Raw genomic sequence first — 23422 nt, 5'->3', positions numbered from 1 at the left:
AGTGAGAGTGGAATCTAGGGGGTGGATGAGGTGAAACTGAGTGGGTTGCTTGGTGGGGTTTAGAGAGTTGTTTGCCAGGAGAGAGTGGAGAAGGAGGGGGGTGGAGTTCGGATTAGTATTGAGTAAAACCATATGCTTATGTGCCTTAAGAAGAAATTTTGTTAATCTTGTTAGCTTTGTTATCTTTAATAAATACTTAATTTGGTTTACCAAAGGCCTGATCCTTGGCTGGGGTTTCACAGACCAGAAGGGAGGGTAAGGTAATGACCAAGGCTGAAGGGGAACTGTAACAAATGGTGGCAGCGGTGAAGAGAATAACAATACCAGTATTCAGAGTCTCTGGGAATACTAGTATTAGGACGTGACTGATGGTTGCCTAGCAGGGGGATCTGTTGAGATCTGTGCTAGAGCGGGGAGAGAAACAATAAAAAAAGACAGTCCGGACTGGTGGAGTCCCTGGTGGTGTCTAGTGACAGGCAGTAGCCACGCGCAGGTAGGAACCTGACAGGGAGAGCCAGGGAAGGGCGTCACAGTGTGCTCTATTCCTGAGCTGTTGGTTTTTCACAACAGCATCACCTTTTTTTTTCTTTTACAGCCATTGCAGTTGCACAGATTGCATCCGTGTCCCAGCCGGTTCATGCAGATCTCCACGGGACTGGGCGCCTGCATGCTCACATGGGTCTCTGAGGAGGGGAAGCATCTTGTATCGGTTAGAACGGCCGGTGTGAGTCCAGGTGTGGATCTAGAAACTGCGCTAGTCCTGCCCACTTTGGTTGTTGTGAGAGAGTAGCTAATTTTAAAAACACATCCTCCTGTACACATACAATTTTCCACGTGGGTGATTAGAGGAAAATAATTATTAGGATGTTGGATCTTTGTAATTATAACAACAGAGAGTCTCTCCATGACTCTCTCACGGGGGTAGCAACATCGTCTTCTGTTCCCCAAGAGTTAAGTAGGAAAAAGGAGCCATACTGTGTCGGTGTTAGCAGAGGCTGTTGAGTGCTGGTCTGTCACTGATTTGAGCTTGCTGCAGGATGGAGATGTGGTGAGAAGGTGAAGCTGGCTGTGTGTTTGTTGTGTTGTCCCTTGAATGGCCAAATCTGAGTCCTCTAACTGCTGCTGAAGCTGAAAGGGCCCTTGAAGTAACCTCTAACGGAGTGGACCTTTTTTTTTTTTTACACATCACAGAGTATTCAACAACTGCTGACTATCAAGCTGCCTGGGTCAGGGGAGGGGAGAGACAGAGAGCGCTCCCCTGCTAGGGAACAAAAAAACCTGGTGTGGTTTCTGGCCGTGGTTTCTTTAAGTTGCACCTTTCTGGGGTGAATGGATGAGCATTTACCACTGTGGACGCCATGGATTCTTCAAAGAGATGCTTTTGGAATGGCCACCGGAGCAGTGACATTTAAGCCAATGGTAGGGGACCTCAGCCCCAGGGGCCGAATGTGGCCCTCTGGACTTCTCTGTCTGGCCCTCAGAACTCTCCCCAGGCTACACCCTTCAGTGGCCTTGCTTTGCAGGGTGAGTTTTTTGCCTGGCTGCAACACGTTCTTGAGCTCTGATCATGCATCCTCCATGTTTGGATGGAGGATAGACTGGGGTGCATGCGTGTAGAAACCAGCTTACTCTACAAAGGGAAAAATTATGTTCATTGTTTCACCTGCTTTTGCCTCTTGCGCCACCCACTGCTAGCATGTAGCCCTCGACAGAAAGATAAATACTTGTTGCCTGGAGAGAAATACTGTCTGTAAAAGGTTCCCCATTCCTGAAGAGAGGACATCTTTCATCCTTCTCTTCCACACGCCAAGCCATCTTCAGTCACCAACGCTTTTAAAAATAGGTATTTATTATGTATGAATTTTCATTTGTCAGCCGTGTTGGAGGCTGGTTGTCAGGCAGAAAGTTGGGATATCTGTATTCTTAGTATCTGTGTTGGCGGATACACAGGCAGCAGTGGTGGGGCAGGGAGTGGGAAAGTGCCAAGGCTTAGAAACCCATGTTGAGAATGTTCAGTGGTGTGGAGTGCCTTCCATCAGCTTAGGTTGGTGGCCCAACGGCGACCCTATCTCGACAGGGATAACCTGGCTACAGCAATCTATGCTCTGGTAACCTCAAGGTTGGACTATTGCAATTCGCTTTAAGCGGGGCTGCCTGTGAAAACGGTTTGGAAACTTCAGTTAGTGCAGAATGCAGCTGCCCGATTGTTGAGGGTTCAAGGCAAACAGATGATACAGCACCAGTTCTGTTCAACGACACTGGCTGCCTGTACGCTTGCGAGCCCAATTCAAAGTGCTGGCTCTGACCTACGAAGCTCTTTACGGCTCAGGCTCCCAATATCTCCTGGAACGCCTTTCCTGATATAAACCTACCCAGACCCTTAGATCTTCTTCTGAGGACCTTCTCCAAATCCCCCCTCTGAGGGAGGCTTGGAGGGTAGTGACAAGGAAGAGGGCCTTTTCAGTTGTGGCTCCCCGTCTGTGGAATGTGCTCCCCTGTCCCTTCATTGAGATATTTTTGGCACCTTTTTCCCCAGACATTTGATAGACTGAGATGATGATATTCGTATTAGTGTACTGCCAAAGCTTTCTGTGGCTGTATGGGTGGTGGAGGTTATATTGTTTTGTTTTTATGGTATGCTGTATTTAATTTTGTTTCTAACAATGTTGTAAGTTGCTTGGAGACATTCGGGTAACAAGCGACTAATAAATCTAATTAAAAAAAAAACCTTTTATTTATAATAAACAAAAGCAATAATAACACAGTATGGCCCTGCTTCTCGGCGCCCCACTTTTTGGCATTCCGCTAATACGGTGCCAGCGGGGCGATCAGCTGGAGTGGGGGCTGGAGCTCCCCGCACTCCAACTGATCACGCCGGAGGAGGGGAAGATCAGCTGTAGTGTGTTACAGCTAATCTTCTCCTCTTCTGGTGCGATCAGCGGGTTAGGTTCCAGACCCCCGCTCTACAGCTGATCTGCTTTTAGGCGATTTTTGCTTTTCGGCGGGGGTCTGGAACCTAACCTGCCAATTTTTAAAAAAAAATTAAATATATAATAAAACATATCATTTGAAGTCACTGGAGTCTCACAATCTGACTAATAAATCTAATAATAGTGGTAAAGGATGTGGTGGTGCTGTGCTTCTCCTCCCCCTTCCACATAACACCCCTCCCCAGAGCAGAAACCAAGTGGAAGGAAAAAGCTCTGACCTAGAGGCATTAAAAGTTCCCATTTACCACCTGTAAGTCCAAAAGCTTCTCGATTCCTTCTTTTAACAGTCAGGCCCTTGGCCCATCTAGCTCAGTATTGTCCACACGGACTGGCAGCGGCTCTGCAGGGTTTCAGACGGGGGACACCCCCAGCCCTACCCTGGAGATGCAGCGGAGATTGAACATGCAGCCTCCTGCATGCAAGGCAGATGCTCTGCCGCTGAGCTATGGTCCTTCCTCTGAATGATGCTTGTCTTGCATATCTTTTGTTAATTGCTCCATGGGTTATGGATGTAAATGGCATCCCAGGTGGACGTGCCTGCACCGTTTTCTGCTTCTGGTATGTTCTGGGGGCGCAACCTTGGTGCAAACATACTCTGAAGGCAAACTGCAGTAGAACTGATAGTAAATCTCCTTTGGCCCCCTTTCCACCCCTTTTTGCCATTTAAACATTGGGGTCTTAAGAGCTCTGTCAAGGACTCTTGACAGGTGTCGCTTCCAATCAGCTGTTTTCTTCTCCAGGGTAGTAACGTTGAGTCCAAATCATACTGCTGTAAGCAGGAGCAATTTATGACTTTGAAGTGGGGTAGGGAACCAGCTTGAAAGCAGATCATGTAACGTGCATATGGAATAAAAGGAATGGTGTCTGTAATTATATCCTTCCGGCCAGCTGTCTTTCTCGGGCACGCCAGGATTTAAATGCTGGCAACCACAGTAAATGCAGAGACCTTCCCATCCGTCACCTTGTAGTGGATAAAAAGCACTGAGATTCAGGTAGCCTTACGGGGAAAAAATAGCCTCTTTCCAAAACAGCTGATGAGGGTTCATATATAGCTTAGCCCATGTCTGCACTGCAGTTTAATTCTGGTTGGCTTGGTGTCATTTCTCGTTGCTTAGCCTGGCTTATTTAAAAAAAAAAAAGGTCCCACATTTGTACCAATGATTTGGTTTCCAAGGCATCCTAAAAGCAAATGTTGGCAATAGCATAAAATTAAAATAGATATAATTAATTTTTTTTTTAAAGTTGAAATTGAAAGGGGCAAGGAAGCTGGCTTTTGTATGTTTCTGATTATCTGAAGTTCCAATATTGGAAGAGAAAACAGACATCGTAGAAAACCAAAATACTCCAAAATCAACAAAAATAACAACTCGTGAACCCCCCGCCAAAAACTTGAAGGCACCCAAGAAAGGAAACCTGTCTTAACGTGCTTATTATGACGAGAGGAGAAAGAAGCAGATTTTTGGTCAAAAGCCTAAAACCATACAATTCGCCCGTGGCTTGGTGAATCTCAGTTGGGGGAGGATATTCCTTGGGGGGGGGGGGGACCATTGAAAAGTCTTACTGTGTTTTGTCGCTCTTCGGGCCTCAGATAGGCCAAAGAATCTTTGTGGGGGTGGGGCTTTGTCTTAATTAGAAGTGAAGCGCTCCTCCTGCCTTCTCTGGCCCTTTCTATTTTAAGGCCTTCCCAGGCACCTACTAACTTTAGCTTTTGTTAGGAGCTTGCTTTTAAAACTGGTGGTGTTTCTTTGCTTTTTTAGAAGACTGCAAGGCACATAGGCACTATACTTACTTTGGTCTTTAACTGTCATGGCTTTCCCCAAAGAATCCTGGGAATTGTAGTTTGGTGCTCAGGACTCTGGAAATCCCTGCCTCCACTCAGAACTACATTTCCCAGGATTCTCTGGTGGGAGGGAATGACGGTTAAGGCCATTAGACTGTAGATGAGCAGAGCTTCAGAAGCTTTGCAGCCCTTAACAAGCTCGTTATCTGGACTAGTTGTTGGAAAAACCCACACACACATAAGAAGAGCCTGCTGGATCAGGCCAATGGCCCATCTAGTCCAGCATCCTGTTCTCACAGTGGCCAACCAGATGCTCATGGCAAGCAGGACTGGAGCGCAACAGCACTCTCCCCTCCTGCGGTTTCCAGCAGCTGGTTTTCAGAAGCATCTGGCCTCTGACTATGGTGGCAGAGCACAGCCATCATGTCTAGTAGCCATTGATAGCATCATGCTCCATGAATTTGTCTAATCCTCTTTTAAAGCCGTCCAAGTTCGTGGCCATCACTCAACGTAACTCAATTTCACTTGGAATATTGAAGTGGCTTTTTGGGGAGGCAGAAGCCATTAGGGAAAATGAACAACCCTGGAACCAGTTAAGAAGGGGTGAAACTTGCCTCAGTAGAGGAATTTTTGAGAGAGGTTGCAATTACAAAGCAAAATGTCATGAGAGGAGAGTCGTCTTTTCTTTCCTCTCCCCTCCCAAGTTGCTTTCAGTTTTTTAAAAATAGCCATTGGGGTTACCTTATGCACCTGAGCAAGTACTTGCAATGTGTGGCTTGCACCTCTGCAAGCCAACGGATTGCCCTGAAAGCTGATGTGCATTATTTGTGACATACATCTTGCAGAGCAGTGAGCCACTTATCCTTGACTACAGTTTGCTAATTCCGTTACTGCAGATCTGCCCTTTTCAGAATAAATTCCTTTTAATATGCCTCCTCCCTTTTTGCATTCAGACGCAGAAGTTTCGGAAGGAAGGAGGCTGCTCTTGAGAGCCTGGAGTTTGTGTGTTTTGCAAATTAGATTGCAATGTCTCCACAGGTATTTTGGGTACACAGCTGCAATCCATCCCCTTCCTCCCTCTCACTCCCCACGCCATGCACACCTTTTTGTGTATCCAGAAGCTGGAGAGGGAGAGACTGTCAGGGGCACACAAGTGGAAGGAACAGCCTTCTAAGATGAATAGAATTAATAGCCACTTATTTCTTGGAAAAATATACACAAAGAGCCTCTGAGACGAGCTCTGTCTTGGATGAAACTTATCCAGTTTAAATTCAGTCAGAAGGCTCTTTTCTGACTGGGAATAATTTCTTCCGGATAAGGAAGAAACGTGAGATTTCCCACACAGCTTTGTTTTGATTGTTGGAGTCTGGAATTCGTCAGAATTGTCTGTCTTCCAGCAGCTCAGACAGAGCGAGGATTTTTATGCTAGCTCAGCTGGATAAGTGATCCTTTTTTTTTTACGGATTAACAGGCAAACATCCTCCTGTCTACATTCATCATTTTCTTATCTATACAGCTAAAGAGATTTGTCAAAGTAACAGCAATTGAGATAACCTAGGTGAGGTAAGACTTTCCTTTTTTTATTCACGGAACTAAGGGGGAAGAAAATATAAATAGCTTATCTTTTTTTTTATTGCAAAAAGCTGACATGGAAAATAGCATTTTAAAGATTACAACGGACGGGAGATTTCTGATTGGAAGAGATAAGAAATCTTTTTGATTTATAAGTCTTTTGTGTAATATATGGCTGGGACTATTTTTCCTGATCTACTTTTTTTTTTGACGAATCTGCTCATTCTCTCTGCTACTAGTTATTTGGACGCTGTGAACTAAAGCCGTTCTTACACTTCCGGGCAGATAAGAGATAAGGGCTGTCTAGCGTGTGACGTTAGTTGGTTGGAAAGATTAACTCCTTAGTAACTGGTTAAAGAAATAAGCTGCTCTTTGTTTGGGACATTGAAAATTGAAGGAGTTTTGTTCCTTTGGCTTTAAGAATGACAATTAAGAAGATCATGGATGTACAAGAAGGGACTTTATCTCTAGACATGTTTCAGAAAAGAATGAATGGGATTAACTCAATAAAACAAGAACTGAGAAATAATAGACAAGCGTGGAGAATTGAATTTCACGAAATGAGACAGGAGCTGAAAGAAACTCAGGATCCTATAAGAAAGGAGAATAAAGATAGATCTGGAAAACAAAAAAAGGATGAAAGAGAAATTAAAGGCAAGGTTCAAACTATGGAGATTGGCTTAATTATGGACATGAAAAAAGATTTGGATTTCCTGGCTGTGATGGATCCTGGAGACAAATATTACAGTTTGGAATTCAGCGCTGTCCCTGAAGGAATTGAAGAGATTGGAGATAAAGATATTATCAGTTCAAAAAAATTCCTGGACTGGAAGGATTTGATGGAACTTGAAATGGAGAAAGTTAACAGAATTAATCCCTGTTTTGTGTCAATGGAAAAATCTTCAAGAGATGTACTAGTGTATCATGTGGAAAAGAGGAACAGAGATGCGGCTTTGCAACAATACTTCAGTGATACGTTTGGATTTGATGGCAAGAAAATATCTGTGATGGAGGAAATTCCTATCAGACTTTTATTATATGACTATGACAGCAAGATTTTTGGGTGCGTAAAGATGGAAGATGGACCCAATATGGATAATGACAGAAGAGCGATTTAAAATTACTGGACTTAGTAGATTTGATGAGTTGGATTAATTGATATGTTTATTTAGTAAAAAAAATTGATTGATATATATCTCAAGGATTGGAAACTTTTCTTTGACTTTTTGTGGAAGATTAAAATGATAGGATGTTAATGAGATTTGAAACTAACTAAGATAACCGCTGGAGGAAGGTGATTTTATAATCTATTAAGAGATAGGTTTGTTATACATTATAGATTTATAGCTGAATTATAGCGATTTGAAATTACTGGACTTAGTAGATTTGATGAGTTGGATTAACTGGCATGTTTATTTAGAAAAAAAATTGATTGACATATATCTCAAGGATTGGAAACTTCTCTTTGACTTTTTGTGGAAGATTAAAATGATATGATGTTAATGAGATTTGAAACCAACTAAGATAACCGCTGGAGGAAGGTGATTTTATAATCTATTAAGAGATAGGTTTGATATATATTATAGATTTATAGCTGAACTATGACAAATCGGAAGTCAATATTCTTTCTTTTATATATATATATATTTCTTTTTGTATTGTACTAGTTATTGATTTGTGTTGTTTTCTTTTTGTATTGTTTTGGTTTTGAAAATTGGAATAAAAATTAATTGCAAAAAAAAAAAAAGAAAGAAAGAAAAATATACACAAAGGACAACTGGGGCTCAGGCGAAGCCCAGCCTTGTTCTTGCAGTCTTAATTGGGCTCTGTTGTTTGCATCTAACCACCAGCCATCAACTGCTATTAAATGCTAAAAATAACAAGGCCTTTTCTTATGCCTTTCTGGTTTCTGGTGCCTTGCGTGTGTCTCCTTTACACGCTGCTCTCTGGTTGGAACTTTGGGGCGGTCAGCACCGCAGATTTGGATGCCGTCTTCTCCATATACAATACTGAGGCAGGAGGACTGGATCCCCACAGCCTGATGGCAAAAAGGCCTTGGTTAACCTTGGAAGAAGAGGAGATGGAGGGTGCCAGCCCCCTTTGCCAGCGGAGTGCTGGCAAGTCCCTTTGCCTCTGCTGACACTCTTTACACCAGCCTCCCCCCCCCCCAACAACCTGGTACCCTCCAGGTGTTTGGACCTCGACTTCCATTGCCTCCAGATGCCATGGCCACACTGGCTAGGGTTGAAGGAGGTCGAGTTCCAAAATATCTGGAGGGCATCCGATTGGGGGGAAGGCTGCCCTACAAATACCCCCTCTGAGTTGGCAGACGGTGGCAGCGGATTTGGCCCTCTGGACTCTCTTTCCTGCCACAAGCCCTTTGGTGTCAGTGGGGTGCTATCCATCTACATTTTACTTAGCATAGACCCCCTGAAATGGATGGACTTCTGCGGTTAAGTCACGCATGTTAATTTGACTAACGCTGGATACAACCCTTTGTTTGGCTCCACGGTCTTAAGACTAGCCTTCCCGGAATGTGCTAGGTTTGTCTAACTCCCTTTCTTTACCTTCTCTCGTAGAAAGGGTGTGTGTATGTATATATACATGAGCTTAATCCCGATCGCAGGATTCAGCTGTACCCCAATTTCCCGCCAAGTGGGTTTTTAAGAGTCGTGCACTTATGCAGCCCTAGGCGTGTCTTCTGCTAAAATGCTTTGAAGCCACCTCCCTGCAAGTAATCATCATAACAATTAAAAATAGTCCCACTGTTCCATTTTTGGGTCGTATCCTCTTCCGGTTTTATTTCCTGCCTTCTCTTCCCAGTTGCCCCATTTTCCTTCTGCGTCTAGATATTTTTAGCCTTGCTTTTTATGTCTGTTTCTCTGTCATTCTTCCCTCCCCTCCCGGTTTGCAGGGAAACTGGCATTTTTCTCCCTTGGCTCATGTTCCCGCTCTGCTTCCCTCTCCCTTTCCTCTCTGTTTTGTCTGCCTTTGCCATCGCTCCATCTGTTTCCGCTTCCAGCGGCTTGTTCACACCATCTTGTTGACTTGCTTATTTAAGTACATTCAGGCTTGGTGTTTTCCACCTAGTCTCCTGCTCCGTTTTGTTTTTGGTAAACATTACGCAAAAGCTCTGGGGACAGAGCTGCAGTTACCTTGCTGGCATGTTCTGCTCTTTTTAATGCGGGGGTGGGAAGGGGCTGTAGCTCAGTGGGTAGAGCATTAGCTGTGCATGCAGAAGGTTGAACCTCCCTGGTTCACCCTCCGATGGCATCTCCAGGTAGGGCTCCCTTCCCAACAACCCTCTGAAGTAGGTTAGGCTGAGAGACTGTGGCTGGCCCAAGGTTACCCAGCAAGCTTCTTAGCTGGGTGGGGATTTGAACCCTGGTCTCCTAGGTCCTAGTCCCAACATTCTAGCCACTACATCACCCTGGTTCCCTCTTGTTATCTACACGTAACCTACCTCACAGGGAGGTAGTGAGATTTGAAAACACAGCGCAAAACTCTTTAGTGGGGATGGGCGCCTAATTGTAAGCGCCCACCCCACCCCCTCCGGCCCTTTTGTCAATGCATTCAAGAAAAAGACCCCTTTTTGTTTGGCTCTTAAAAATGGGCCCTGCCACGACTGCTTGCTCGCATCTGTCATTCAGGCCAAAGGCTTCGATATAGTTCTCACAGGTCATTCCTGCATTGCTTTGCCTAATGCACACTCTCTATCCAAACTATCCATTTCTGGTTTTTTTTCTTCCTCCTGTGGAAATGTGGAGTTATTTAGCATCTAAACCACCGCTCAACGGACTGTGTGGCCTGAAGGAGCCCACAGCGCATTAGAGCATGTCCAGTGTGACAGGATAGTGGGGTTTTTTTGTAGTTGGGGAGGTCGGCCTGGAAGACAAGGGTTCGAATCCCCACATGGCCATGAAGTTCACTGGGTGACCTTGGGCCAGTCACTGCCTCTCAGTCTCAGAGGAAAGCAATGGTAAACCCCCTCTGAATACCGCTTACCATGAAAACCCTATTCATAGGATAGCCATAAGTCAGGATCGACTTGAAGGCAGTCCATTACATTTTTGTGAGGAAAGTGTGCATGGGACTCCAGAGTAGTAAGGTGGATCTGTAGAATATTTTTTCAGAGACAAAAAATAAAGAAAGGTGGGAGAATGAAAGCTGGGTTGGAAAACAGAAATGATTTTGTGTTTTAAAATGAACAAATCAGTCTTCTGATCATAACACTGGTATATATATGTGTGTGTTTGTGTGCATTTGGCACAAAATTAGCCTTACTCTGAAATCAGAGCTCCTCAACACCTCATTAAGGAACCCCATTATTTCAAGCAGTAGTTATTTGGGGGCTCATCGAGCACAGTTAAACAAAGACTTGCAGGAGATGACTGGCCTGCACTCTTTCGCGAATGAAGCAATGCTCACACAGCCACATTGATCCAGTATCCAGCATCCTTGACTCTTTATCCCTCCATTTGCTTACAAAGGAGTGTTTCCTACTTTGCCAGTTGGTGACTCACCTTGCTGGCTGTTGGCGCATGTTTGTGTTGTATGGCTGACTCCAGGTAGGTGACACTCGGTGACATGGCACAGGTGCCAGGACCCTGAGGCTGGCAGGGGGCCTGCTGATGATGGAAAGCCCATTAATCAAAGGCAGGGGTGAGAGCCAGTCTGGTGTAGTGGTTAGAGTGTCTGACTAGGACCTGGGAGACCAGAGTTCAAATCATGACTCGGCCATGACGCTTGCTGGGTGACCTTGGGCCAGTCGTAGCCTCTCAGCCTAACCTGCCTCACAGGGTTGTTGTGTGGATAAAATGGAGAGGGAGGAGAACCATGTACCCCACCTTGAGATCCTAAGAGGAAAGGTGGGACGTGAACGTAAAAAATCTGTAGTCTTCCATATGCTGCCGGACTGCAGTTCCCATCTTCCCACACTTTGGGGAAGGGAGGTTGGGAGTGCAGCAATATCTGGAGGGCCACACGTTCCACAGCCCTGATCAAAGGCGTCACCAGGTCTTGAGTACGATCTTATTCAGTCACGAGTGATCGCCAATGAATGAATGAATGCTTAATTTCCCCTTTCAGCCTTCATTAGCACAGTGTAACGTGCTGCTACGCTTGTGGTTGCACAACTGAGAGATGGAAGCTGATGTGTGCAGGTTGTTGTTGTTGTTTTTTAAAAAAAGTTAGCACGTGGGTCGCCCGGCCAGCATGAGGCATCTCGCAGAGAGTTCTTGGGTGCTTGTGTTCAGTTTTCTTGCCTCGGCTATCAAGACTTTGAGGAAACCACTGCCGTATGGCAAGCCAGTGTTTAGGTGCCATATCAAGCAAATCTGATCATTCTCTTTCTGCACATCTAACCTTCTACGTGCCAGACTCCCAGCTGCAGCATGTTCATTCTGAGCCTCTTGCCATCCATGGCTAATGTAGATTTTTCCCTGTTTTCCCTCCCTAGGAGTAAGTTTGCCCTGAAAGAAGCCATGTCAGCGGGCTGCATGGAGGATGACATCCCTCAGGGGGAGAGGAAAACAGTCACAGACTTCTGTTACCTGCTGGATAAATCCAAACAGCTCTTCAATGGCTTACGGTCAGTTGGTTTCAGGTGCTTTTATAGGTAGGGCTGTGTTACCTTGAACCTGGGGGTGGGGGGAACCAACCAGCCTGAAATTCTGGACTTGGGCAATACATATTCTCTGCTGGGAAAAGTTGAAATCTGTAAGCTGTAAAAATTATGCAGACTTTTGCATCCCCCCCTCGAATAACCGAGAGTCCCACGTCTCATTCTGTTGGTGGGACCCAAGACAAAATGTGTCTTTAAGGCCTGTTTTAAAAGAGCCCAGAGTTGTCCTTGATCCTGCTCAGAATCGAGTTCCGTAACTGGGATTAACAGGGGGGGTTCGCCTTGTTGAATGTTCCACCACACAAATTTATTTATTTATTCTGAATCCTTGTGAGTACTGCTTCCCGGACAAAGGTCCTTGCCTTGCGCTCTTCATGCAGAGGTACTTCTCGTCTTGAAAGAGTGTCTAAAAATGTGATCTCCCCTTCTTATCTTCTCTCCCCCACCCCCTGTGCAGTCTGAAGTGGTACAGTCTATTCTACCTCACCGCCAGTTTGTTCAGCTGTACGCATAAAACTACCTCCTGCAGAAGAGCTCTTCTGTTCAGGCAGTTGGAGCCTCCGATTTTGCCGCCTTTGCTGCGGGTGCACGTGCGCATGCCCTCCAATCATGCGCCGCCTGCCTGGAACATCAGCCTGCCTGCAAGTGAGGGGTAGGGAGGGAGGCGGGTGCACAGCCCAGCTGTATCTTCTGACTGTGTTTCTTGGGAATGAAACCTGGAGGAAATGCAGCATGTGCCCAGTTCCTCAGAGAGCCTGGGTTGGTGCCTGAAGGCCTGCGGGGACCACTTCCTGTTGCCACGCTCAGCTCAGGTTTTGCTGGCTGGCGCTTGTGGGTAAGCAGCGATTACCTGAGTTACCATCTCCCAGGACAATAGCTGGGATAAGAGTAGGAAGGGGCAGTACAGCACACCGACAGACCACAACAGTCAAAGCAGGCAATCCTGTGGACATACGAGGAATTGTACAACCTTTGGGGCTTTTTAGTTTAGGGGAAAGGTGAGTCAGAGGTGACGTGATACAGGTGTATAAAATTATGCACAGCGTGGAGAAAGCACATACAGTAGGGCCCGCTTTGCGGCACTCCACTTTGCAGCATTTCACTGATACAGTGGTTGTCAATTGCAGAAAGGCCCCGCTCCTACGGCGCTTGTTCCACTTTTATGGCGTTTTTCGGGCGCCGGGCACCATTTTAGACAATGTTAGTCAATGTGTTCCGCTTTACGGCGGATTTCACTTTACGGCGGTGGTCCGGAAAGGAACCTGCCGTATGAGCGTGGCCCTACTGTAGACGTTCTTCTCGCTCTCTCATACAACTAGAACTTGAAGATGTCTAATGAAGCTTGGAAGATTCAGGACAGACAAAAGAAAAGACGTAGTCACACGGCACGTAGTCTGCCAACTTGGGTGGCTTTAAAAGGGGTTGAGACAAATTCATGAAGGATAAGGCTAGCAACAGCTACTGACCATGATGGTTTTGTTCTACATCCACTGTCAGAAGCAGTATCCTTCTGGAAATCACAGGAGGGGAGGGTGCTTTTGCACTCGGGTCCTGCTTGTGGGCTTTCTATTCAGGTGTCTGGTTGGCCAGTGGAAGAACAGGATGCTGGACTAGATGGGCCACCGTCCTGATCCTGCAGGCTCTTACGTTGTGTTCTCATGTTAACGGCTTGTGAAGATGGACAGTTGGAGAGCTGCCTATGTTTTGCTTGCCAGGAGGGATGAATTTTTGGATCCTTGGCTAAGAAGTCTTTGGTTGACATGCATACGTGAACCAGCTGTATGTTCAAACAGCCGAGGGCGCTATCTGATATCAGGCACAGAACCTTGCACCTCAGTAATTCATGGCAGGTTCTTCTCTTTCTTTCTTGTCCTTTAAATTGACTAGCCTGCTGGAGGCTGTCAGTGGTGGGGGCAGGTTCCTGCATTTTCCAGGCAGCACAGAAAAGGGTTTTCTTTCCTGCCTTGATTTCTGTGCTGGGCCCAGGGAAAGGAGTAGGTCACTCTGGCTGTGCTCTGCCAGCCTGTTCACTCGCCTGCACATTGTTCCTTATCTCCTGAGGCAACCAGGACAGTGCTTTAAATACAAGACTGGCATTGCCCCTCCCCTCACGGAACAAGCCAGGCTGTCCGCTTTTTCTCTCCTTAAAATAGCAAGTGTAATAGGTCCATTTTATGTAAACTGTTTAAGAGGTTTCTGCAATTGAGCGGAATATAAATTTTGTTCAATAAATAATGTCCAGGTTTCATCTTGTTTCCTCTCCCTGACCCCCCCCCAAAGTTCCAAGTCTTCTTTAGAAAAAGTTGTAAAACGGCTGGAAGTATTGGTATTCTCACAGATGCTAGCCAGTAGGCCTCCTCCACATCCAGTTTTCCTCGGTTCACTCTGAAATTTGCAGGACAAGGTGGCGTTCTTCAGCTTGTCTTAGGGTGGCGAGAGATCCTTTTGTTCGGGGTGTGGATTCAGGTGAAAAGCAACCACCAGGTGATCCCATTAACTGTCTGGACCTGGCTCCCTGCAGGCCTGGAGCAAGTGCATGGGGCATATATGTTGTTTTTCCCTGCAGAATAGCTAAGCCTGAGACGCACTGCAGATTCTTCCATCACCAGCCCATTAATTGCCTTCCTTCTGCAAAGGCCTTTTGTTGCGGCTGCATGCTGGGCTAATAGCTTCTTCCTATTATAAACCCTGAGGGGTGTGTGTGTGTGTGAGTGTGAGTGTGAGTGTGTGTGTGTGTGTGTGTGTGTGTGTGAGAGAGAGAGAGAGAGAGAGAGAGAGAGAGAGAGAGAATCTGTGCTGAGAAAGAGGGTGCTCCCTTCTCCAGATTAAGGCTATGAAGCATCCTCTTGTGCAGTCAGTGTTGGGACAGGCACCTCCAGCTGTGGGTATCAGTGCAGCTCTTCATTTGACTTAGGCAGGGTTGGAAAAATATTGTTTTTTTAATTCCCAGACATTGGCCTCAGTAGGCAACTAAGATCAGGGCTGCCTCAGTTCTGTGAGAGCACAGAGACATAGACGGCTGCCTTATACTGACTCAGACCATTGTCTACACTGTCTGGCAGTGGCTGTCCAGGATTTCAGTCAGGGAGTATCTCTCAGTCCTACCTGGACATGCCAGGGATTGAGCCCTGGGACTTTATTATTTGTTTATTATTTGATTTATATCCCGCCCTTCCTCCCAGCAGGAGCCCAGGGCGGCAAACAGAAACGCTAAAAACACTTTACAACATCATAAAAACAGACCTTAAAATACATTAAAACAAAGCAACATTAAAAACATTTCTTTTAAAAAGCTTTAAAAACATCTTTAAAAAAGGGTTAAAAACATTATTTAAAAAAAACCATATTAACGAGCAATTCTAACACAGATGCAGACTGGGATAGGTCTCAACTTAAAAGGCTTGTTGAAAGAGTCTTCAAAAGGCCCCGAAAAGATAGCAGAGACCTTATGCATACATAAGGCTCTGTCACTCTCTCGCAGCCGCTCTCCGGGATCTGAGAGAGACGGAGAGAACTTTCCCAGCACTAGCTACCAGAGATCCTTTTTAATAGGGCATGCCAGATATTTGGACCAGGGAACGACTAGTGAACGATGAGTTCATTTCACACAGAAGCCCAAGTGTGTGACAGTTTTATTAAAAGAGAAATTTGGGAGCGTGTCTCTTATACACAGGAGGTCAGAGCTGCTGTTTTTAGTTTGTGTGTCAATTGTGCATTGTTGCTATAAACGGCTCTGAGCTTCCCAATTTGGCAGAAGAGGTGGGACAGAAGTGATCTTACCAACTGATAAATAAAGCCTAAAACTTTGTATAGGGGTATATAAGTGTGTGACATCTTATTTAGCAGAACAAAATCTTAGCAGAGATGGACATGTGTTATACACCTCTTAATCCACCCCCCCAAATCCCTTCCCGAAAACATTATCTCTGTTTTTAAATGTCAAAAATGATCTGTAGCCACCCTCTTGGAATGATGCATATATGGCAAACTAGCTGCATTGCTCGGGTATGTTAAAAAAACACACAGAAAAGTTGCAGTTTTGAAATCGGCGGTTAAAATCAGTGCAGTTTTGAAAAGTTCAGTCCTCCATCTTGATTCAAAACGATGTCAAATTGCTCCTTGATTTTAGAAACCATTGGGCAAAATTTGATTACAGTGTCCTGCATCCGATAGGCACCACTCTCTAAAATATAAAGTAGATGTATGAACTCTAGTATTGAGACCAGGAGGCAGCTTTCCAAAATATATAGCAGGTGCATGCACTCTGGTATTGGGACTGCGAGGCAGAAAGTGAAATGGAGCATGATGAGATGAGTACCACCAGGTTGCCTCTGAACTGTCTGTTTCCCACCGTGGACGGCTCTTCCTGTTTTCTTCCCTGTTTGGTGACATGGACTCTTCTTACTGGCTCTTTTACAGAGACTTGCCTCAGTATGGGCAGAAGCAGTGGCAGTCTTATTTTGGGCGGACCTTTGACGTTTACACCAAGCTCTGGAAGTTCCAGCAGCAGCACCGGTAAGAACCAGTTGCCTTGCCTCTTCTCGGAACGTGGGGGCCAGAGCTGTGTATGATGCAGCCAGCTGGCTTTGGCTGCCAGGCCACCCTCCTTCCCCCCCCCCAGGTTTGGGGGGGGAGAGAGTCTGAAGCACCCCTCAGACAACTATGACCAAGTGGAGGACCTGATTTGAGAGAAAGGGCAGGGATACAAATTCAATAAATAACAATAAGTAACTTGCACTGTGGATTGCAACCAGTTTTGCAGTCGTTCCTCTTCTCCCAGGGAATTGGTAGTCCTGTGTAGGTTCTCCTATGGATCTCTACTAAATAATCTCAGCACCTCCACCAAACGACAGTTCCCAGAATTCTTGGGTGGTGAAGCCATGTCGGTTAAACTGGTATAAATATGAAAGAAATTTGTAGTGTAGATATGCCACTTGGTGGGGAGCGGTTTGTGGGAGGGGGATCAGCCTGGGCGGTTAGCTACCGATGAGATCGTTCCTGCATTCTGAGAGTTCAAGGATCATGGTCTTGTCCTAAGAGGCTGCATTTTAGTCCACTTAAGGGGAACTGCTATGTGTGGGAGCCCAAAAATTATGTAGCACTGTGTGGAGAACATGGAGAATGTGACACACACTCTCTTTTTTCTTTCGGTAAAAAAAAAAAAGGCAAGTTCTGGACAATCGGTACGGTCTTAAGCGCTGGCAAATTGGCGAAATCGCTTCCAAGATCGGGCAGCTTTACTACCACTACTAGTGAGTAACACAGTCCTTGCGATGCCTTAGATCAAGGATGCGGAACTTGGCCCTCCAGGCCCCTCTCTGTGGCCATCTGGATTCTTCCCAGGCCACACCTTCACTGGCCTTCTGCTGTGTGCCCTCCTCAAGTGCTTTTTGCCTGGCTGGAATGTGTTCTGGAACTCTGACAATGTCTCTTGCCCGCCTGGATGGAGGACAGACGGGTGTGCGTTGGAACTGCTGACTTCCAAATGGCTGAAATGTAGTCTTCCGTATAAAGGGAGAGGATTGTGTCTGTTGCTCCGCCCACTTTTGTCAGTGGCTCCTCCCATCACTGTCATGTCTCACGCATGCACGCACGCACACACACAAAGGTTGCCCAAGCAGAATGTGGCCCTTTGGCTGGGAAAAAAAGTCCCCCCCCCCCCGCATTAGAGTAGTTTCTTTTCAAATGCATGCATTAATACAAAACAATAACATTACAAAAGCCCCACATCCCGCCATCAAACGTCATATGCGGGGAAGGCTTTTTTTAATGCCATCAGAAAAACCCCACGCATTTGAGCTAGGTTGTGGCTGGAGACTTTTTTTTAATTGGGCTACAGTTATGTCGATCTGCATCCCTACACAGAACAACTGTGAGATGACAAAGGCCCCACTCTTCTCCTGGCCAAGCTGGGTCCAAGTTGGATTCCTGCATTGAGCAGTGGGTTGGACTCCATGGCCTTATAGGCCCCTTCCAACTGTACCATTCTGTGATTCTATGTAGTATAAAGCTGGAGCTGGGGATGGTCAGGGCTCCGAACCTGTCTCGCTGGAGGATAAGTGGGCAGTGGCAGCATCTAAAAAGCCAGAATGAGAGCCGCTCTTGCCCATTATTCTCTATGGATGCTCTGTGTGTCCGTCCGTCCGTCCCTACCTCTCTATGGTGAAAGCTTGTGTTTGCTGTTCAACAGCTGGCAAAAATGAACCGACCCAGAACCTGCGTTCATCATCTGAGGCCCTTCTCTGTGTCCCCACTCTGAGGGAGGTTCAGAGAGTTTTGACACAGTGGTGGCTTCCCACTTGTGGAAGGCTCTCCCCAGAGAGGCACGCCTGGCACCTTCATTACCTATTTTTAGGTGCCAAGCAAAAGTGCTTCTTTTCACCCAGATGTTTGGCCCTTAATTTGGAGGGTTATCCTTGCGGCCTCTTCCTTGCTTATCTTTTAGTGGGTTGTGTTGTGTTAGATCTGCCTTTTTATTTGCATACATACCCACTTTCTCTCTTTCTGTCACTCACTCATTCACTCTCTAACACACCCCAAAATGAATATTAATATATATACAAATATATATTTTCATTTTGCTCTTTTTTAAGGCTGGGTTTTAACGTTTGCATTTAATTTTTGTAACATTTTGTGAGCAGCTTTGGGTAACTTCTATTGAAAACAACAGCGTATAAATGCGAACGATAATAATGCTCGGTGTAATGTTGGGGGTGCTGAGGGGATGGCGACGAGATGGGCCAGCCAGCCATTCTCTGGTGGTAGTTGGTGGGCAGGACGCGTGCGTGTTCATCCTGTGAGCTTTGAGCGCGTCTCCCTCTTCCGCAGCCTTCGCACATCAGAAACCAGCTACTTGAACGAAGCCTTCTCCTTCTACTCTGCAATCCGCCAGAGGTCTTACTACTCACAAGTCAACAAAGAAGACAGGTCAGGCCATGCTTCAGTCTTGTGAGGCTTTTTTCGCGATTTAAACGCAAGGCATGCTGCATTGTAAACTTGGTGGGTGGCGGGTGGCAGTTCTTGGTCCCGGTTGGCGTTGACTAGCTGTGCAACACCTGCCTTTTTGGGGTTTGGCAGGAGTAGAGGTGGGGGAACCTGGTGGCCCTTCAGATGTTGCTGGACCATGTGTCCTCTCGGCCGACAGGTCAGAGATGCCTTATTTATTTAACAAAATGTATATACTGCTTGATTCCCATAAAAAATTCTAACCCCTTTCATATTAAAATTGGGTATAATGAGAAGCTTAAAAACAAGTAAATTAAAACCATGTAAAAGATAATTAAAATGAACAGCAAGCTAAAAAAGAGATTCAAACATGTTAACATCATGTCTGGATGAAATGGAAATGGACTGCCTTCAAGTCGATCCCGACTTATGGCGACCCTATGAATAGGGTTTTCATGGTGGCATTCAGAGGTGGTTTACCATTGCCTTCCTCTGAGGCTGAGAGGCAGTGACTGGCCCAAGGTCACTCAATGAGCTTCATGGCTGTGTGGGGATTCAAACCCTGGTCTCCTAGGTCGTAGTCCAACACTCTAACCACTGCACCACACTGGGTCTGGATAGGCTTACCTAAAACAGAAATGTTTTAAGCAGGCCCCGAAAAGAGTACTGTAAAGGCACCTGCCTGATTTCAAGAGGCAGGGAGTTCCAAAGGGTACCAGACGAGTATTATGTGCCGCCTGTAACAGTTTCAGTTCCGCAGGTCGAAGCAGACCTGTGGTCACACATGGGGTTAAGGTGATCCTGCAAGTAAACTGGTCCTAAACTTTTAAATGGCTTTATATACCAATAGAGAGAGCCAGTGTGGTGTAGTGGTTAAGGTGTTGGACTATGACCTGGGAGACAAGGGTTCGAATCCCCACATAGCCATGAAGCTCACTGGGTGACCTTGGGCCAGTCACTGCCTCTCAGACTCAAAGGAAGGCTATGGTAAACCCCCTCTGAATACTGCTTACCATGAAAACCATATTCATAGGGTCACCATAAAGTCGGAATCTACTTGAAGGCAGTCCATTTCCATATACCAATAGCAAAACCTTGAACTTGGCCCAGTGTGATGGGAGTTGCAGTCTAGCGACACCTGGAGAGCCCCAGGTTCCCTGTCCCAGAGTAGGGGAGCGTTGGGTGTAAGCCGTAGGCAGCTGTTGAGCAAGAGCCAGGAGTCTTTGGGGCCAAGGAAAAGAAGCCAAGACACAAGCCAGATCCAGGAGAAGCATATCATTATCCCAACCTGTCCAGCAGCAATGGGGAAACCTGTGGTCCTCCAGAAGCTGATAGAGTCCCAGGGCTCTCCATTACTGTTTGTGCAGGAAGCCTTGATAAGCCCTTCCTGTTGAGGAGTGCCAATGACCAGCCTGGCTTGGCGGAGCCACTCTGGTATTTGGGTGCCCTTTGCCACCTAGGCTTCAGTCTGTAGCCCTAAGGGGCTTACTGCAGGGGGAAGCTGTGTTCAGAGATGGCGCGAGCCCTGGCACCTCCTAACACTGGGACTCAAAAGACCTATCACAGATAGGATGAAGGGCCTGACTTGAGACCCCATTCCAGCTGTGCCTGCCATCTCTTAAGCTGCTTTGAAATAATCTGGAGCCGCCAAACTGGCTTGCTGTGTAGGTGGGAGGATGGATTTATCTTTTATACCTACTCAGCATCTCGTCAGGGGTGTCAAACCCAGTCCTGGGACACTCTTTAATTCTAGCTAGTCACAGGGGTCATCAGTGTGGTGCTCAAGGATGCCAGTGCGGCCATCAGTGCCTCCTGTGGTGCCTGCAAAAGGTCTCTGTAAATATCTGGGGAAGGCTGCAGCCCAGTGGGTAGAACATCTGCTCTGGATGCAAAAGTTCAATCCCTAACATATCCAGGTAGTCCTGGGGGAGAACCCTGCCTGAAACTCTGGTCAGCTGCTGCCAGTCACTGTAGACAGTACTGAACTAGATGGGCCAAGAGTCTGACTCGGTATAAGTCAGCTTCGTATGTTTCTATTCCCTCAAATACACAAGAGGCTGTTTGCTTTTCTCGCTCAGTTTCTGTTTTGCACTGGTGTGGCCTCTCCTAACACTGAACACGCCCCTTTAGACATCCTTGCTTTTCATTGGATGTCACCTCTCCCTGCCCCATCCGGAGATGCTGGGGACTGAGCCTGGGACCTTCTGCATGCCAGGCAGCTGCTCTGCTGCCGAGCCGTAGCTCTTGGTGATCTGTATCATTGTGGTTCGGAGCACAGCTTCTACAGCAGAATTGCTCTTCCTGGGGCTTGAAAGGGAATGAACTCTGGAATATGTGTCGGCCGCGGAGGCTGAGCCCACCGGGCATATTAGGGTGAACTTCTTTGCAACAGGTGCTTGGCTGACTCCTCTTGGCTCCTCTTCGGAGAGCTCCAGCAGAGAGAGAGAGAGAGAGAGAGAAATCCAGCGGGATGCATGCTCTCTCTTGACCTCCTCTAAAACCAGCCATTTTTGTTCCTTTCCTTCTGAAGTTAAACTTCATGCCAAATCAGGCTATTTGTCCCCCTCACTGGTATAGTCTGACCCAACTGGCAGTGGACTTGGGCAGAGGTCTTTCACATCAGCTTCGACTTCATCTATTTGACTGAAGGTGCCAGGTATTGAACTCGGGACCGTCTGCGTGCAAATGATGTGCTCTAGAGCAGTGGCAGCTGGTGACTGCTGGGACTGGTAGCAGGGCTGGATTATCCATTAGGCTTAGTAGGCTGAAGCCTAGGGACCCGGAACACTTGGGGGGGCCACGATCCGCAGAAGCAGGACAGGAGCCGCGGATCACAGGACAAGAGCTTCCGAACCATCCGCCATCCCCCTGCTTCACTTACCTTTTTCTTCACTGTTTTTTGCGGTTTGCCATCAATCACGATGGCGACCGAGGTTTCCCTAAGGGGCTGAAGCCTCTGCCGCCATCTTGGTTGATGGCACGCATGCGTGCCATCTTGATTGATGGCAAACCTGTGCGCACAGCCGCAAAAAAAGTGGAAAGGTAGGTGAAGCGGGGGGGATGGGACGGGATAACGGGCGGCTCAGAATCAGCCTAGGGGCCCTCCTCAGCTTAATCCGGCCCTGACTGGTAGGGCAGAAGGGCAAAAAGCAGGCGCAGCCCGAGGCAACGACAGGCAGAGCCTGCAACTTCTAGCTTTGTCTCCATCCTCTTCTCCGCTGATTTCTACAAGGGGCAGAGACTGCGGAGGAGGGAGCTGACAAAGCGGGCCGTCCCCTGGGCTGGGCGTGAGTCAGGAGCCAGATAGGGGAGAGCTAGCCTGAGAGCAGACTGAGTTTGGTGGGGCGGTGACCCTCGAGTCCTAATGGAGCAGCCTCCTCTGGTCCGTCCCGTTGGTCAGATAGCTGTGCTTGACAGGTAACCAATAGGCCGACAGACCTCCAGAGTGAATTATTGCTGGTCCTCCAAGCTCTCATCCTCCCAAGCTCCATGAACTCTGCAAGTGCTGAAGGTTAAATATTTTCTGCCTAAGCCACAGCTGTGATTAAAATGTAACATGGCATCACTTGATATTCCGTCATGCAGGAGCCGTCTTCCTGGCGGCCTTCCCTCCTCTTCCATCTGATAAATATATAGATATATTTCTTCTCCCATTTTTCTTTCCTCCTTTTCCAGGCCTGAACTGGTCGTTAAGAAACTGCGCTATTACGCCCGGTTCATAGTGGTTTGCCTTTTACTCAACAAAATGGATGTTGTCAAGGACCTTGTCAAGGTAAAACCAGCTGTGCCGTTCTGATGTGCCGCGTTGGTCAGTCTAAGAATGTGGCAGCACCAGCGTACTAGGAGGACGACACGTCCCATCAGTGGGGATGTAATTGTGTCCCACAGATCCCCCTTTGTTTGCCTCTAGCGTGCTGGTGCTGCTTCTCGTGAACATTCTGAAGAAATTGTTTTTTGAGCACTGTTGTGTGTTTGCTCACTAACGGCACTTGCCTACCCACAAATCTAATAAAGTTAGGCCCTTCCAAAAAAAAAGGCAGCGCTGAACCTTCTTGCTTGTTGGCCCGTGTGCTTCCCAGGAATTATCGGACGAGATTGAAGACTACACCCACCGCTTCAACACAGAGGACCAAGTGGAGTGGAACCTGGTTCTTCAAGAGGTGGCGGCATTCGTTGAGGTAAGGACGGAAGCAAACCTCTTCACTTTTCCTTCTTTCCGAAAGAGCTCCGCATCGACCCGGACCTTGACTCTGATCCTGCTACTTCTGGGATAATCCTCACCTTGCTCTGTCAGAAGAGCATTGATCAGTTCTCGTTCCTCTTGAGGACATTTTCACAAGACAGCTCTCCTTATGGCTGAAGTCTTTGAGTCGTATCCGATGTTAGGCCTACTCAAAGAAGACCCGTTGAACGTGGGCATGACTAACTTAGGTCCATTAATTTGAATGGGCCTATTCTGAGTAAAGCTTAGCTGAATCCTAATTTTGGCTTTGTGGCACATGCTAAGGATGA

At 46.8% G+C, this 23422-nt stretch overlaps 1 protein-coding gene across 6 annotated transcripts in view; it reads left to right on the top strand.

Annotated features, from left to right (window-relative positions):
- SCAI (suppressor of cancer cell invasion) overlaps nucleotides 1-23422 on the top strand; it is a 71222-nt gene that overhangs the window by 15346 nt on the left and 32454 nt on the right. For 4 of the 6 annotated variants that reach the window (XR_009759758.1, XR_009759759.1, XM_061604057.1 and 1 more), the window contains exons 2-7: nucleotides 11801-11932; nucleotides 16385-16480; nucleotides 17131-17217; nucleotides 18794-18892; nucleotides 22586-22682; nucleotides 22990-23088. Coding sequence is in view for 4 of the 6 variants with exons in the window: in XM_061604057.1 (XP_061460041.1) it covers nucleotides 11801-11932; nucleotides 16385-16480; nucleotides 17131-17217; nucleotides 18794-18892; nucleotides 22586-22682; nucleotides 22990-23088 (610 nt within the window). In the remaining 2 variants the exon portion in view is untranslated. Of the gene's footprint in view, nucleotides 1-595; nucleotides 735-11800; nucleotides 11933-16384; nucleotides 16481-17130; nucleotides 17218-18793; nucleotides 18893-22585; nucleotides 22683-22989; nucleotides 23089-23422 lie in introns of all 6 variants that reach the window. The other 2 variants (XM_061604058.1, XM_061604059.1) reach the window with 1 other exon arrangement.

The sequence above is a fragment of the Rhineura floridana genome, chromosome 20 (genome assembly GCF_030035675.1).
Source record: "Rhineura floridana isolate rRhiFlo1 chromosome 20, rRhiFlo1.hap2, whole genome shotgun sequence".
In the NCBI taxonomy this organism is placed as follows: domain Eukaryota; kingdom Metazoa; phylum Chordata; class Lepidosauria; order Squamata; family Rhineuridae; genus Rhineura; species Rhineura floridana.
Note: the sequence above shows the minus strand (reverse complement) of the source record. Positions and strands in the feature narration are given on the sequence as shown.